Source organism: Ranitomeya imitator, chromosome 3, assembly GCF_032444005.1.
Source record: "Ranitomeya imitator isolate aRanImi1 chromosome 3, aRanImi1.pri, whole genome shotgun sequence".
Classification (NCBI taxonomy): Eukaryota; Metazoa; Chordata; class Amphibia; order Anura; family Dendrobatidae; genus Ranitomeya; species Ranitomeya imitator.
The window spans coordinates 317,533,379-317,549,723 of NC_091284.1; the positions used below are offsets into that span (position 1 = coordinate 317,533,379).

A 16,345-nucleotide genomic window follows, 5' to 3' on the forward strand; every position below is an offset into this window, starting at 1 on the left:
TTTTACACCAAGGCATTTGTTAAAATATATCTTGGTGCACGTTTTGAAGTTGTTTTAGGACAGAAGAAGTTGATGGCAAGACTTATTGGCCGTCTACCATTAGGCACTAAATGGTTAGCACATGAAATCAACAATTTCAGAATAGAAACAGTGATAACTACCAATTTGATTTTTACATGTTTGTCACACTTAAATGTTTCAAAGCACCAAACAAATGTAAATATTAAACAAAGATAACAAATTGCATTTTTTTACAAAACAGAGGTCTTTAGGGTTAAAAGTAAAAAAGAAATCCAAACCTACAGGTTCCTGTGTGAATTGTCCCACTCCGCCCCCCCATTAAAACATGTGATAAGATTAATTGTGGTTTATCTATGGGAAGTGGAGTTCAAATTCCCCAACCCAGGCCTGCCACAACTGTTCTCAATCAGTAAATCACTTAAATAAGCCGGATTACTTACCAATAATGCTCTTATCGAGTACACGACAGAACCCACGAGAGAGGGATCCGCCCATAAGAACAGAAATAAAGGGGCGGTAGGTCTCTCCTCCTCAGTTGGATTTCAGAGTACCAGAGGAACTGTCCGAGTATTAGGTCAAAATATAACAGGTAATTTTATATTTTTGCATATAGTGTAAAAGAAAAAACAAAAGCTATCTCCAACCACCAATACGTGATCTGCTTATACCTAACTTAGGGAGGGTAGTGAGTGGGTGCTGTTGTGGACTCAATAAAAGAGCATTACCGGTAAGTAATCCGGCTTTTAACTCTTCGCCACGACAGCACCCACATGAGATTTTCAGAGAACCATTACCTGGAAGAGACCACCGTGCTGAGGACAGCTCTACCAAAGGCCAACTCCAAAGAAGATGAAAGATCCAGCCTGTAGTGGTTATAAAAGGTGGATTGAAATGACCACGTAGCAGCCTTACATACAAGTTCAATTGGAATGTCCACTCTTTCAGCCCAAGAGGATGCCACTGCTCTTGCTGAATGTGCCTTTATACCCTACGGAGAATTTTCGCCTTTCGGAGTATGCCAGGTAGATTACATCCCTGATCCAAAAGGGATAAGGTGACCTTCGTAACCCCGTACCCCTTTCTGTGGACCTGAAAGGATACAAACAGAGCCTTACTCTGTCTCCAGGCCCTAGACCTGTCTAAATATTTTAGGACAGTCCTCCTCACATCCAGGGTATGAAACTTCTTTCTCTGGAGGAGTGGATGGATTACTAAAGAAGGAGGGAAGAATAATCTCCCGTGACCTGTGAAACTTTGCTGCCACCTTAGGAAAATAACAGATCTGGTTTCAGTTTAGGGGTAAGTTTACACAGGACGTTTTTTTCTGCGTATTTTTGCTGATTTTTATGCTAATTTTCAGCTGCTTTTTACAATACCAGCAAAGCCTATGAGATTTCAGAATACATTTCAAAAACCTGACCGGCACATCCAAACAGACTCAGTGTGAGCAGGTGCTGAACCTAGAGTCGCCAACTCGTATATAGTTAAGTAAATAAGGCAGCACACTGCAGCGCTAGAACATACAAACTTGAAAAACGAAATTTGAACTGCATTACTGCACTTGAAATATGAAAAATGAGAGCTTTTAGCGCATAAAAATGGCCAATTTTATGTGTACCTGGTAGCCCCGTTACGGCATCTCTCTTATACCACTCTAGGTTCAGCACCTGCTCACACTGAGTCTATGTTTGGATGTGCCGGTCAGGTTTTTGAAATGTATTCTTTAGCCTTCTGATCGTGCACTCCGCCTCCTAGCTTCAGGTGTTTTAATTACAGCAGGTCCAATACCCCTCCACAGAGAGAGAGAATTTTAGTCTAGTAAGAGGTTTTCACATGTACCCATTCAGATGGAGACGTTTATTCTCAGCGAGGTAAGGCAAGTTTAGGACCTGGTATAAGAGAGATGCCGTAACGGGGCTACCAGGTACACATAAAATTGGCCATTTTTATGTGCTAAAAGCTCTCATTTTTCATATTTCTAGTGCAGTAATGCAGTTCAAATTTAGTTTTTCAAGTTTGTATGTTCTAGCGCTGCAGTGTGCTGCCTTATTTACTTATGAGATTTCAGAAATCTCATGCACACATTGTTTTTTTTTTGTTTGATCAGCATTTTATGCTTTGCTGCGTATTTTTTGACAGAGCAGGTCACTTTTCAGCATTTTTTTTCACCCATTGACTTGAATGGGTGTTGAATAAAATGCAGCAAAAAAGCAGGTATCATTATTTGCTGCGTTTTTGCTGCTAAAAATTCAAGGACATTAGCCTGGACAAAGAAAAAAAAACAACAAAAAAGGCACCTTAACCTGCGTTTTTGACGCAGCTTTTTTCCTGCCAAGATAATCAAGTTTTGCTGCAAAAGAAAAAAAAAAAAGCAGCAAAAACGCACTGTGTGAACTTACCCTAATTTTGTCATGAGATACTAACAAGAAGGGACGATCTATGGAAAGGGCTTGGATATCGCAAATTCTTCTGGCAGAGTTAATGCTACCAAAAGGGCTGTTTTAAGAGATATGAATTTCAAGGGGACAGAGTCTAATGGCTCAAACGGGGATCCTGTTAGGGCCTCCAGAACTAAATTTAGATCCCAGGGCGGCCTCACCCAGACCCTGGCCTCATGTAACCACGCACCTGGAGATGGCGGTCTTACCGCATGGTGCTCCGTAAGGCCGGCGACTCCTGATAGACAGGGCTCCCCAGCGTGGCTTCGAGAACCGCAGCCCCTACCGTTCTCCATGGATACTGCACAGGCGGCAGCCATTGGCCCAGATATGACTTCTTAGGTTCTCTCCTTAGGTTCATGCTCCTTCGGTTCCTATAGGAACAGGAAACCGACTGAGGAGGAGAGGCGGACCGCCCCTTTTATTTCTGTAGGTTTCCTGTTCCTATGGGTGGATCCCTCTCATGTGGGTGCTAGACATCAATTCGCGACCCAAAGAAATTCTGGAACAAAAAGAAAAATAAGGATTTTTGTGTTACTTACCGTAAAATCCTTTTCTCCGAGACACTCATTCGGGGACACAGGACTGTGGAGGTATGCTACTCCCGCTAGGAGGCCGACACCAAGTAAACATAAAAAAAGTTAGCTCCTCCTCTGCATACACCCTGACACTGGCCGCAGGCTAATCCAGTTTGGTGCAGAAAAGCAGGAGGAAAAAAAAAATCAGCTTTAAACACAGGTGAAACAAGTCTAGAAACAAAAACACTGAATAATAAAAAAGAAGCCATCTGGCTAATAGGGTGGGTGCTGTGTCCCCCAATGAGCGTCATGGAGAAAAGGATTTTATGGTGAGTAACACAAAAATCCATATTTCTCCTTCGGGGACACAGGACTGTGGGACATCCTAAAGAAGTCCTTGGGTGGGAAACCGACTCCACAATATAAGCCCTAAGCACTTAAGGCCTATAGATGTGCTACCGCTGCCTGGAGAATCCTCCTACCCAGACTTGCATTCACTGAAGCCTGAGTATGGATATTATAGTGTTTACAGAAAGTGTGTAGATTGGACCAGGTCGCCGCCTTGCAAACCTGTTCCGCTGATGCCTGGTGCCGAAGGGCTCAGGAAGCGCCCACTGCCCGAGTGGAGTGTGCCCCGACCCCAGCCAGAACGACTGTGCCTATAATGCGGTAGGACTCCTGGATAATCAAACGTAGACACCTGGCTATGGTCGATTTTGAGGCCGCAAGTCCCTTCCTGCGACCCTCGGAGAAGACGAACAGTGTGAAAGGATGCCTTCAGAGACGCATATCTCCTGAGAGCTCTCACTAGATCAAGCGTATGGAGAGCCCTTTCCACACGGTGGGTTGGCACCAGGCAAAATGAAGGCAAGGCAATGTCCTCGTTCATGTGGACGAGGAAACAACGTTTGGCAAAAGTGGGGGTGCTGGCCTAAGCACCACTTTATTCTCATGAAAAAGCAAAAACGGAGCTTGGCAGGATAGAGCTGCCAGCTCCGAGACCCGCCTGATGGATGTTATAGCCACTAGAAACACTACATTCCTGGAAAGGCATGTCAAGGAAATGTCCTGAAGAGGGTCGAATGGAGATTCCTGCAGGACCCTAGGACCAGGTTAAAGTCCCAAGCGTCCAGGGGGGCCTTGTAAGGCAGTACCATGTGAGCAACGCCTTGTATGAAGGTCTTCACCTGTAAATTGGTAGACCCATGGGAGCAGTGGTAGAAGAGGAAACTGGTATGGGAGGTGAAACTGGTTCCAAGGTAGGACTAACGCATCTACGGCGATTGCCTGTGGATCCCGGTATCGGGCGACAAACCTGTGCACTTTGGCGTTTACCCTGGAGTCCATCATGTCCACGTCCAGGGTCCCTCAGCGATAGCAAACCTGTTGCAAAACATTGGGGTGAAGTGACCACTCCCCGGATGCCAGACACTGTCGGCTGAGGAAATCCGCCGCCCAGTTCTCCTCGCCCGGAATGTGGACTGCCGAGACCACAGAGTGGTACCTCTCAGCCCAGCAGAGGATCTGTTTTACCTTGTGCATGGCCGCCTTGCTGCGGGTACCCCCTTGATGATTTATGTACGCCACGACTGACATTGTCCGATTGGATCCGGATGGGGCATCCTGCCAGAAGATAATGAAAGAGCTGTAGAGCCAGCCAAATAGCTTGAATCTCCAGAAGGTTGATCGGGAGGGCTGACTCCCGCGAAGACCAGCGTCCTTGGGCTGTATGCTGGTGAAACACCGCTCGCCATCCGAGGAGACTGGTATCGGTTGTTAGCACCAGCCAATGGACTGGGGGAAAAAGTTTTGAAGGGAGGAACTCCTTGTCCACCATGTAAGCGACTGACCTGGGTGGACAGCAGGCACCGGAGATTGAGAGAGAATAGGTTCCTGTCCCAAGCTGCCAAGAGGGCATGCTGTAGGGGACAAAGATAGAGTTGCGCAAATGGATCTGCCTCAGTTGCTACCATTCTTGCTAAGACTTATGCAAAACCAGACGGTATGAGGGACCAGCTGGTGAAGGACCCGCACTTCCTGCCAGAGTATTGTGAGCACTCGGGAGGTGTTGAAAATCACCCCAGAAAGGTGATTTTCTGAGATGGCACAGGAGACTCTCTTAAATTCGCCAACCATCCCAGGCGAGCAAGGGTATCTAGCGTGATACTGACACTTTCCTCGCAGGCCCGAGAAGATAGACCCTTGACCAGGAGGTCGTCTAAATATGGCAAGATGACTATACCCCGGGAATGCAGGATGGACCCCACGGCTGCCATGACCATTGTGAACACCCTGGGGGCGGAGTCCAGCCCGAAAGGCAAGGCTGTGAACTGGAAATGCAGATTGCTGATGGCAAAACGAAGAAACCTCTGAAGCGGGGGGAATATGGGGATGTGAAGATAGGAGTCTTGGATATGTATAGATGCCAAATATTCTCCCTTTTCCATGGCAGCAATGACCAAGTGGAGAGATTCCATTAGGAAATGACGAATGCTGACAAACCTGTTCAGAAGCTTCAGTTCCAGAATGGGCCGTACAGCTCCATTCTTTTTGGGGATTATGGACAGGTTGAAATAGAAGTCTTGAAACCTCTCGTCCTCCGGAATGGGGACGATAACTCTGCTGAGCCGAAGAGACTCAAAAGCTTGAATAAAGCCTGTGCCCGGAATTCTGAACTGGGAAGACGAGGCAAAAAATAAAAATAAATAAATCATAATCGACTCGGGAGAGGGGGGGGGGGGGCACGGCGGCAGCTGACAATTCTATCTTGTGTCCTGAGAACGCCAGCTCTCTTACCCATCTGTCGTTTATGAAGGCGAGCCAGACTTGACAAAACCAGAGTAGGTAGCCGCCCACTTTGCCGGCGATGACCGGAGACTGCCTCCAGTCATTTGGATGAAAATCTGGAGGGCCTAGATCCTCTAGATCTTGGCTGGTGGGACCGCATCCTGCCCAACAGGTTGGTTCGGAATAACATCTGATGATCCCTGTTCTGATTAGGCTGACCTGAACTAAGGGGATTGGCCACCGCAGTCCACCCCGGGTTTCGACAGGACCTAAACCGTGCCTGAAATGGGTGACGAAATGGCTGCTGAATCCTTTGCTGCAGGAGGAAGTTGCTTTTCCCCCCTGTGGCGTCAGAAATTAGTTGATCTAATTTTGTCGCCGAATAATTGGCCACTCTGATAGGGCAAAAATGTAAGAGACAAAAGTAAGGGACTTATTTAAGGTTGAGTCTGCCCGCCATGTCCTCAACCATAGAGCCCTCCTAATGGAAATTGTGTTTGCGGCAGCCAGTGCTGCGCAGTTCGCCGCATCCAAAGATGCATTAATCAAATAGTCTCCCGCTAGAGCAATCTGATTTAAGATTTTGGCCACCTTGGATGGCAGGTCCCTATCCTGCAGGGCTCTATTCAACGACTGACCAGGATATCATGGCCTTCGCTACCCAAGTTGCTGCAAAAGAGGGCGAAAGGGCTGAACCTGAAGCTTCAAAACACTGACGAGCCAGGCTCTCAATGAGTCGATCAGTTGGATCCTTAATAGAAGAACCATTATGGAGGGATAACAAAGCTTTACAAGCCAGTCGGGACATGGGAGGATCCACTGAAGGGGATTCTGCCCACTTCTTATGGAGTTCAGGAGCAAAAGGATATCTTGTGTTCAGGGCCCTCTGACCAGAGAACCGCTTGTCTGACCGCTTCCTGTGACATTGCACTATATCCTCAAACTCTGGGTGAGTGTAAAATACTCTGAGACTGTTTTGTCCGTTTGAATGACACTTTATGACCCGAGGCCAAGGTGGATTCATCGTCTATACTCAGGGTCTGGTTGACGGCCTCAATGAGGCCGTCGATTGTCTCCTGGTAATTAGGTGCTTCCAAATTGAGGGACCCTTAGGAATCATAATCTGAGTTTTGTTCACTAACCTCTCCTGGAGAGAGAGAGAGAGCGAGACACGGAACTCATGGATGCCGAGGCACCAGAGGATGCTGTGTGAGTTCGTTTCCCCAGCGTCTGCTGTGAGAGCGGCCCCTGCAGGCTGGAAGTTCCTGTGAGATGGAGGATTCATCCAAAACAGGCAAACCACTGTCCCTGCCCCTATCTGGGGCCTGAAGGGACTCTGTCGCAATCTACAGTGTTACTAACTAGAGCAATAGAGACAGGGCCCATTCCAGGGGGACCCGACACACTGGGCTCAGTCGCAGGGGAGGGCTCCTGAGCGCATTCGGAATCGCTGGCCTCACAGAACTGATTGCTCTGGACATGCGAAAAAGCAGACCGACAGGTAAGACATGAGATATAATACCGTATCGGTCTTGGTCCTTCTAGACATGGTGGACCTGCCGCCGAAATAATCCCCAATCTAGATTAGATGCAGCAGTAGAGAGGGATAGAGGTGCTGACAGACTGGGTGAGTAACACTTAAAGGAAACCTGTCACCCCGTTTTTTCAGATTGAGATAAAAATACTGTTAAATAGGGCCTGCGCTGTGCGTTACAATAGTGTAAGTAGTGTACCCTGATTCCCCACCTATGCTGCGAAATACATTACCAAAGTCACCGTTTTCGCCTGTCAATCAAGCTAATCAGGTCAGGTGGGCGTGGTGACATCGCTCTTTTCTTCCCAAGCTTTCCGTTGGTGGCGTAGTGGTGTGCGCGTGTCCGTGCCGAATCCACTGCGCGCACATGAAGAAACAGCGCGCGATCTGCGCTATTACCCCTGTCATCGGTGGGGTCGGCCATCTTCCTGGGGCCGCGCGTGTGCAGATGGAGTGCTCTGCTGCACGGGGCTTCAGGAAAATGGCTGCGCGTGCGCAGATGGAGATCGCGGCGGCCATTTTACCAAAGCCGAGTTTGCATCTCGGCTTCAGGAAAATGGCCGCTGCGATATCCATCTGCGCGCGGCATCCCGTGGCCATTTTCCTTAAGCCCCGTGCAGCAGAGCACTCCATCTGCACACGCGCGGCCCCAGGAAGATGGCCGCCCCCACCGATGACAGGGGTAATAGCACAGATCGCGCGCTGCTCCTTCACGTGCACGCAGTGGATTCGGCACGGACATGCGCACACCACTACGCCACCAACGGAAAGCTGGGGAAGAAAAGAGCGATGTCACCACGCCCACCTGACCTGACCAGCCTGATTGACAGGCGAAAACGGCGACTTTGGTAATGTATTTCGCAGCATAGGTGAGGAATCAGGGTACACTACATACACTATTGTAACGCACAGCGCAGGCCCTATTTAACAGTATTTTTATCTCAATCTGAAAAAACGGGGTGACAGGTTCCCTTTAACCCAGTCCTGTGTCCTTGGATCCTGTGGAACCACGTAGAGAAACAGATCCCGACGCTCATTATCTTCAAAAAAGCGTGCTCAGCCAGTGGGCGTGTTCCTAGGGGCGGAGCCGGTAGCAGACGCGCTCCGGAGGCGGGACTTTCCCCCCGCAGCCCAGTACCAGCAAAAGCCGGGGACTAAATTTCCGGCGCCTGCCCAAGAGTACGGGTGACGGGGCCGACAAGAGACCGCCAGAAGACCTACAGAAAGCCAGATTTCCGGCGCCCGCCGATACAGGGGGAGAGGTGAGCGCATAGGAGCGACAGGAAGAGCGCTGTAGCAGGAGCCCTCCCAGCCTCCTACTCCTGCAATAGATCCATCATCAGGTTAGAGAGGGGGCTGCTTAAAGGATGGTGCAGGCACCCTATCTCCATCTTCCCTTCAGGGGATGAGAAGAAGGACTGTCCACCTCCTTCCATCACCGCAGTCTTAGCATTGGTGATGCAGTGGGGGCCGCACGAACTGCAGATATGCACCTGTACAGCGTAGGGTTTCAATACCTTAGGGTGGTCAGGGCTATGTCCGGCATTTTGTCCCACGTTGCAGGAGAGGATACGTAGAAGGAGGCACTCCCAGTTGTTGGATTGGGGAAATCGGACCCCTTCAAAAGGGTCCGTCGCCCCTGTCATCTTCATGGTAAAAAAGAGAAAAGACGTCTAGGAAAAAAACAGACATGTGCCTCCTAAAGACACCAAGCATGAACTGGATTAGCCTGCGGCCAGTGTCAGTGTGTATACGGCGGGGGAGGAGCTAACTTTTTTTTATGCTTACTTAGTGTCAGCCTTCTGGCGGCAGTAGCAAACACCCACAGAGACGAAGGAGAAAGTAGTTGATCTCTATCAGACTGGAAAAGGTTCTCAAGTCATTTCTAAAGCTTTGAAACTCCAGCAAATCAGAGTGAGAGCCATTATCTGCAAATGAAGACATGGAACATTCCCAGGAGTGGTTGACCGACCAAAACTACCCCAAGAGCGCGGCAACAACTCAGCTAGCAGGTCACAAAAGTACCCATAACAACAAACAAAGAACTACAGCCCTCACTTGTCTCAGTTAAGGTCAGTGTTCATGACCCCACCACAATAGAGACTAGGCAAAAATGGCCTGCATGGCAGAGTTCCAAGTCAAAAACTACTACTGTGAAATAACAAAATACTTGTCTCAGCTTTGCCAGAGGAAAAAAAAAAATCTTGATGATCCAAGACTTGGGAGGATATTCTGTGCACTGACGAGACAATAGGTGAATTATTTGGAAGGAGCATGTTCCATTACATCTGGTGTGGAAGTAACAGCATTTCAGAAATGGAGCATCATACCAACAGTACAAAGAAGTCCTGACCTTAATCCGATGGAGATGCTGTGGCAGGACCTTAAAAAGGCATTTCATGCTCGAAAATCCACCAATGTGGCTGAATTACAATAATTCTCCACAGACGAGTGGGCCAAAATTCCTCCAGAACGTTGTAAAGGACTTGTCAGTTATTGCAAATGCTTGATTGCAGTTGCTGCTGCAAAGGGTGACTCAGAGTTATTAGGGTTAGGGGGCAATCACACAGGGCCCTATAGGTATCGATTTCTTTTCCCCATAATAACAAAGGCTTTCATTTATAAACTACATTTTGTGTTTAAATATCAGACAAAGATAATACAAAGTTTGTTTAGTGATCTGAAAACTGTAAGAGTGACAAACATGTAAGGAAATAGGAAATCAAGAAGGGAGCAAAAACTCACACCACTGTATATTTATTCTTGGTTAACTTCCTGGATTTAGTAAGATATTCTGTACTTGTTTAACAACTGAAGTGTTCAGGAACCGGTACCAAAACTTATTTTTTTAATGGAGGCAGAAGTTAAGTGATCCAAGGAATCGGGATAACAGAAAATCAGTAATCGGGGGGGGGGGGGGGGTCGGGGGAAAAGACTCACCAAATATAGGGAGGAATAAACTAAAAATAGTAGTAGGGACCAGGAGATAAACTCACGCAAAATCATCAAACCATAGATCACTACTATTACAACTCAACGCCAACTACTTCGCTTTTAGGACAGGAAGACAAATCTTTCACTGGCAAGTACTTAATACCAAAAGTCAGTATACATGGAGGGAATAAATGATAAGCAGTTGCAGCTGAACTGATAAGCAGTTGCAGCTGTATGATATCAGCCTACATGAGAATAATCCATAACCCTCAGCACTGAAAGAAAGTAAATATATTTCAATCTCTAAAGAGGACGTTCGCTACCCAACGTGACATTCTAACTTCAGGTCTTCCATTCGAACATGGCACAATCTCAAGGGAACAAGTCCATCTCCAAAAATCTTGATGTTCCTTTGTCCACAGTGTGCAACACAGTTATGTGTACAACCCATGGCACTGAATCTAAATCTCCCTGGATATGGATGTCAGAGAAAAGTGATGAAATGTTGCAACGCAGTATAGTCCAGATGATGGATAAGTAGCACCAATCAAGTTCCAAAGAAATTCAAGCTGTCCTGCTGGCTCAGGGTGCATCAGTGTCAGCGCAAACTATCCGTCGACATTTAAATGGAGCCCACTGCTGACAAATATAAATAAGTTAGACTGCAGTTTGCCAAAATGTATGCAAGTAAGCCAAAAGCCTTCTGAGAAAGTCTTGTGGGCAGATGAGACCAAGATAGTAGAATGGTGTGTTTTACCAAAAAAAAAAAAAAAACACACTGTTTACCGAAAATAGAATGAGGCCTACAAAGAAAAGAACACCGTTCCTACAGTCAAATATGAAGGAGGTTCAAACAGGTTTTGGGGTTGTTTTGCTGCCCATGACAATGGGTGCCTTGACTGTGCAAGGCATCATGAAATCTGAAGATAACTAAAGGATTTTGGGTAGCAATGTAGTATCCAATATCAAAACTAGGGTTTAGTCCTATGTCATGAGTCTTGCAGCAAGACAGTGACCCCAAACAAGACACTGTATAGTTCTAAATTGGCCAGCAATGAGCCTGGATTTCAATCCCAGTGAACACCTGTGGAGATCTTAAAATTTCTGGGAGAAATACTTCATTTTCTGGGACAATTTCAAGGGTGCCAACACTTTTGGCAATGATTGTAGATGTTTATTTACTTAAATGCCGAGCAGCCCATTTTATAACTCCAATTACTGGGATCAACGGACTACTCTGGTTTCATTCAGCTTAGTGTGACCATGATCATTTTACAATGTCAACTAGATGGATTAAATAGGTCATTGAGGTTTATCAACTTAAAATGAGCTGGTCAACATTTATGACTACAGACTAGGATGATTAACTGAACTTAAGAAGTTTATTTGGCTTACCCCCATCATGTCCACCTTATAACTCCAACTAGTAGGATAAACTGAAAGATGTTTACCTACCTACACTGCCGACAAATCTATTTTATGACTCCAACTAGGAGGTTCTACTGGCAATCTTGCCTTTCGCAGGCGTGTACTATGGAGGACAGAGAATGAACGTCAATCCAATATTGCGGTCAGCATGCAGCCAGCGGGTAAGGAAAGGGTGAATCAAACACCTGAAAACTCCACCCATATGACCGAAAACCGGTCCCGCCAAATTCAGGTGACATTTTCCCTTTAAAAAACTTCATAAAGGGCTTTTCATTTTTTAATTTTTTTTTTGAAAAGTTGACTCCAAACCTTCACATAAAAAAACAAAAAAACAAACACATACTCTCCCCTCTCTGGGTGTAGTGATAGCACTCCACTGTAGACTGCACGAGCTATTTTGTTATTGTACATTATAGAATGTTTGCGTGTCCAGATTTCTAAAATTGGAAAAAAAAAAAAAAAAGAAAGAAGTGGTAAACCCCTTTAGGAGAAGTGCAAACAGCATTTCTAAAACGCCAGTAGACCCACCAAGGTTTTCTTAAGCAAGGCTGCATTTTCCCTGAAGGAGCTCCTATTGCAGTTTTCACTTTTCTTCTGCTGAGGCTAGGCAGTCAATGTCCCCTTTCTGCAATTTCAAACTATAGCCAGGGGGCAGCTTCAGATTAAGCCACCTAAAGATGGAACATGCTACTTTTAGTTGCCACACAGTTTGCCAACTCTAAAGCTGTTAAAAAGTAGTAAGAAAATCTAAACGTACGCACAGCAATGTGAAAATGATATTGCGGTGTACAAGCTTTTTTTTTTTGCAGCGCTTCCTCAGGTAAATTCTGCCTGAAAAACACGTTGTGCACAGAACCTTACTCCCTCTTTTTCTTCCTGAGGGTGGGCAGGCAATTTGCTGTTGCTTCATTAACAATTACTGTATTTTTCTGACTATAAAGATGCACCGGAACACAAGACACACACCAAATTTTTAGAAGGAAAATTGGGGGGGGGTGGGGGAATTAATGTGTCAAATAGGGGTCCATCTTACAGTCCTGAATTCAGCTTACCCTGGGGGGGAATCTGCAGTGCTAGTCATAGGGGGTGTTTGGTGGTCCGGCGATATGACCCACACTGGTGCGGCAGGTTCAGAGGTGCAGGGGCTCCGCCGACATTTTGTGAAAGCCCTCGCACATCCATTGCTGCGATACGGTGGTCTCCTGGAAATCTCATACCAAGGCTGGTGCTGCAGGTTTGGCATTGTGGGGACTCCAGCGACATTTTGTGAAAGCTCAGAGCCCCGCACTTCTATTGCCTCAATGCTGTGGCCTCCATGAAACTGGCTGCTGGACGGAGGCATGCGCAGATTGAGATCTCTGCAACAAGATCTCCTCTCCCGAGATCTCAATCTGCGCAAGCGCTGCCTCTGTCCAGCAGCCATTTTCATGGAGGTCACAGCAGCGAGGCAATGGAAGAGTGGAGGCTCCAGGCTTTCACAAAATGTCGCTGAGCCCCCGCACCACAGAACCTGCCACACCCGGATGAGCGCGAGATCATCGCCCTGCAGTGTTGTACCATCAGAAGTATCTTGCGACTTCTGCTGCCATGTACAGTACATTCCGACTAAGACGTACCCCCATTTCCGCCCCAAAAAAAAAATTTGGGAAAAAAGTGCGTCTTATAGTCCGAAAGATATGGTATGTATTTTCTTTAACTGATTAATAAAGCATTAAAATATGGCAAATAAATATTTTTAGTTTGTCCCTGCTCTAAAGATTTCAAAATGTTGAGTATCTTGGTGGCCAACTACCGTATATACTCGAGTATAAGCCGAGATTTTCAGCCCACATTTTTGGGCTGAAAGTGCCCCTCTCGGCTTATACTCGAGTCAAGGTGGGTGGCAGGGTCGGCGGGTGAGGGGGTGAGGGCGCTGAGGCATACTTACCTGCTTCCAGCGATCCTGGCGCTCCCCCTGCCGTCCCACGGTCTTTGTTGCTGCCGTTCTTCCTCTATCAGCGGTCACGTGTGACCTCTCATTAGAGAAATGAATAGGCGGCTCCACCTCCCATAGGGGTGGAGCCGCCTATTCATTTCTCTAATCAGCGGTAACGGTGACCGCTGAAAGAGGAAGAAGCTGCGGCACCGAAGACAGCTGTCCGGGAGAAGGAGCCGGACGCTAGGACCAGGTAAGAATCGAATATTCACCTGTCCGTGTTCCAGCCGCCGGGCGCCGCTCCATCTTCCCGGCGTCTCTGCGCTCTGACTGTTCAGGTCAGAGGGCGCGATGACGCATATAGTGTGCGCGGCGCCCTCTGCCTGATCAGTCAGAGCAGAGAGACGCCGGGACCGGACGCCGGAACGAGACGCCGGGAGCTGCAAGCAAGAGAGGTGAGTATGTGTTTTTTTTTGTTTTTTTTACTGCAGCAGCAGCAACAATGGCAGAGCTTTCTATGGGGCAATATGAACGGTGCAAGAGCACTATATGGGGCACAGCTATAGGGCAATAATGAACGGTGCAGAGCACTATATGGGGCACAGCTATAGGGCAATAATGAACGGTGCAGAGCACTATATGGGGCACAGCTATAGGGCAATAATGAACGGTGCAGAGCACTATATGGGGCACAGCTATAGGGCAATAATGAACGGTGCAGAGCACTATATGGGGCACAGCTATAGGGCAATAATGAACGGTGCAGAGCACTATATGGGGCAGAGCTATAGGGCAATAATGAACGGTGCAGAGCACTATATGGGGCAGAGCTATAGGGCAATAATGAACGGCGCAGAGCACTATATGGCACAGCTATGGGGAAATAACGATCTATTTTTATTATTGAAATTCACCGGTAGCTGCTGCATTTCCACCCTAGGCTTATACTCGAGTCAATAAGTTTTCCCAGTTTTTTGTGGCAAAATTAGGGGGGTTGGCTTATACTCGGGTCGGCTTATACTCGAGTATATACGGTATCTTTTAAAGCAAACAGGATCACAAGAAAACAAGAATACTATAACTTTGTGTGTTTACCTTTTTCTCTTCTTTACATACATGATCTATTAAGTGAGAAAGAAGAAATAGTTCAAGCATATTAGCATTAAAGCAGATTCACATTCTAAGACATGTTCATACAGAATTAAGATGTATAAACAATATAACAAACAAGGCTAGATAAATCTCAACCACCCATGGCACCTACAAAAAAAAAGGCGGCAGCCATTCAACCAGCTTTTGCTTACTGCCATTTATCCATTCAGCAGCTCTATAATTCTGCACAGTACATGGAACTGACAGCATCCAACAAATGTCTAATTGCAAAATTTGCTCCTCCTAAGCAGGTAAACATGCAATAGCAGCAGCAATACACATTATTGACAACATGTTGATGACGTTATGTGGGGTAGACTAAGGGTTTGTTTATACAAGAAAATTCTTTGTCGTTAAGTCACGACTAAATTTGTCTTATTAAAATCAGAAAGGTTTGATTGAAACTTCAGCATTTTATATGAACATTAGCATTTCCAATAACACTGAACAAAAGGACATGATTATGTACTCGTTTCAATGCTCCAACTGCTACTAAACTATTATCTTGGAACACAGTCAACCTTTCGATGAAAGACATATCCATATTAGGTCACTAGCAAAAATATGGTGTCCCAACAAGATTGAAAGTGTGATATATCAATCAAAAAAACGAAAAAAAAAAAAAACACTTAGTCCCAATTCTTTAATATTAATTTACTAAACAGGCGGCACAGTATTACATATACATACAATATATAGCATTGTGATTACTCGCTAATCCCACCCCCTGCACAGCAGCTCTGCCCCCCTCCGCCACACACAATCCCGCCTTCCCACCACACGATCCCGCCCCCCACCACATCACCACCCATACCGCCCCCCCACCACACGATCCCACCCCCCACCACAATACCACTCATAATCCCGCCCCCACCACACATAATCTTGACCCCCCCACCACATCACCACAGATTATCCCGCCCCCCACCACATTACCAAACGAAGCTCTGTTCCAACACATTACCACACGTTAATTTACCACCTGCATAAGCGCTATTGCATGTTGTCACCATTTACTTTAGTTTAAATCACCAGCAGCATTAATTAGATAGTGTGATGCCCAGGAGACCGGGATACCCAGCACCGGACCAATGGGGTCTGTCTCTTGAGGGGGATGTCACGGGTGGCTTGACCCGGTGCTGTGGCCTCAGGCAATGCACAGTGTAAGGGGTATCGTGAGGGGACAGGCACTTACTTGATCAGCAGCAGGTTCTCCCAGCGGCGATGATCCCGATCCTGGATAGATGGCTATTGTCCAAATGAAAGACTGAGGCACTGAAACGTTTAACCAGTTTACTTTAACATAAAAGGATTTACAACCAGTCCTGTCACCGGAGTCTGTATGGGAACTCTGAGTTACTTTGACCCTGCCGGGGTCTTCGCCTCTTATTGTGCGCAATTTCTGTGTGGCCCTGCTGCTGTATGTGAACTGGCTGCCGGCCCAATCTGTCCCCTCCGGGTCCTGGTTCGACGGGCAACCCGAGTCCTTTTATCAGCTTACCCCCTCCGGGAGTACCGCTGAACTCTGTGTCTGTTGCTGCGTCCGGCCCTAGTGAAGCTGATATCACCTCACATTTTTCCGGTTGCTGTATTATATATAATGAATATAGCCACGGAT

At 46.8% G+C, this 16,345-nt stretch overlaps 1 protein-coding gene across 2 annotated transcripts in view; it reads right to left on the reverse strand.

The window, feature by feature from the left end:
* SMIM29 (small integral membrane protein 29) overlaps window positions 1-16,345 on the reverse strand; it is a 96,078-nt gene that overhangs the window by 43,273 nt on the left and 36,460 nt on the right. For both annotated transcript variants that reach the window (XM_069756616.1, XM_069756615.1), the window contains exon 3: window positions 14,671-14,696. In XM_069756616.1, coding sequence (XP_069612717.1) covers window positions 14,671-14,696 — 26 coding nt within the window. The remainder of the gene's footprint in view (window positions 1-14,670; window positions 14,697-16,345) is intronic.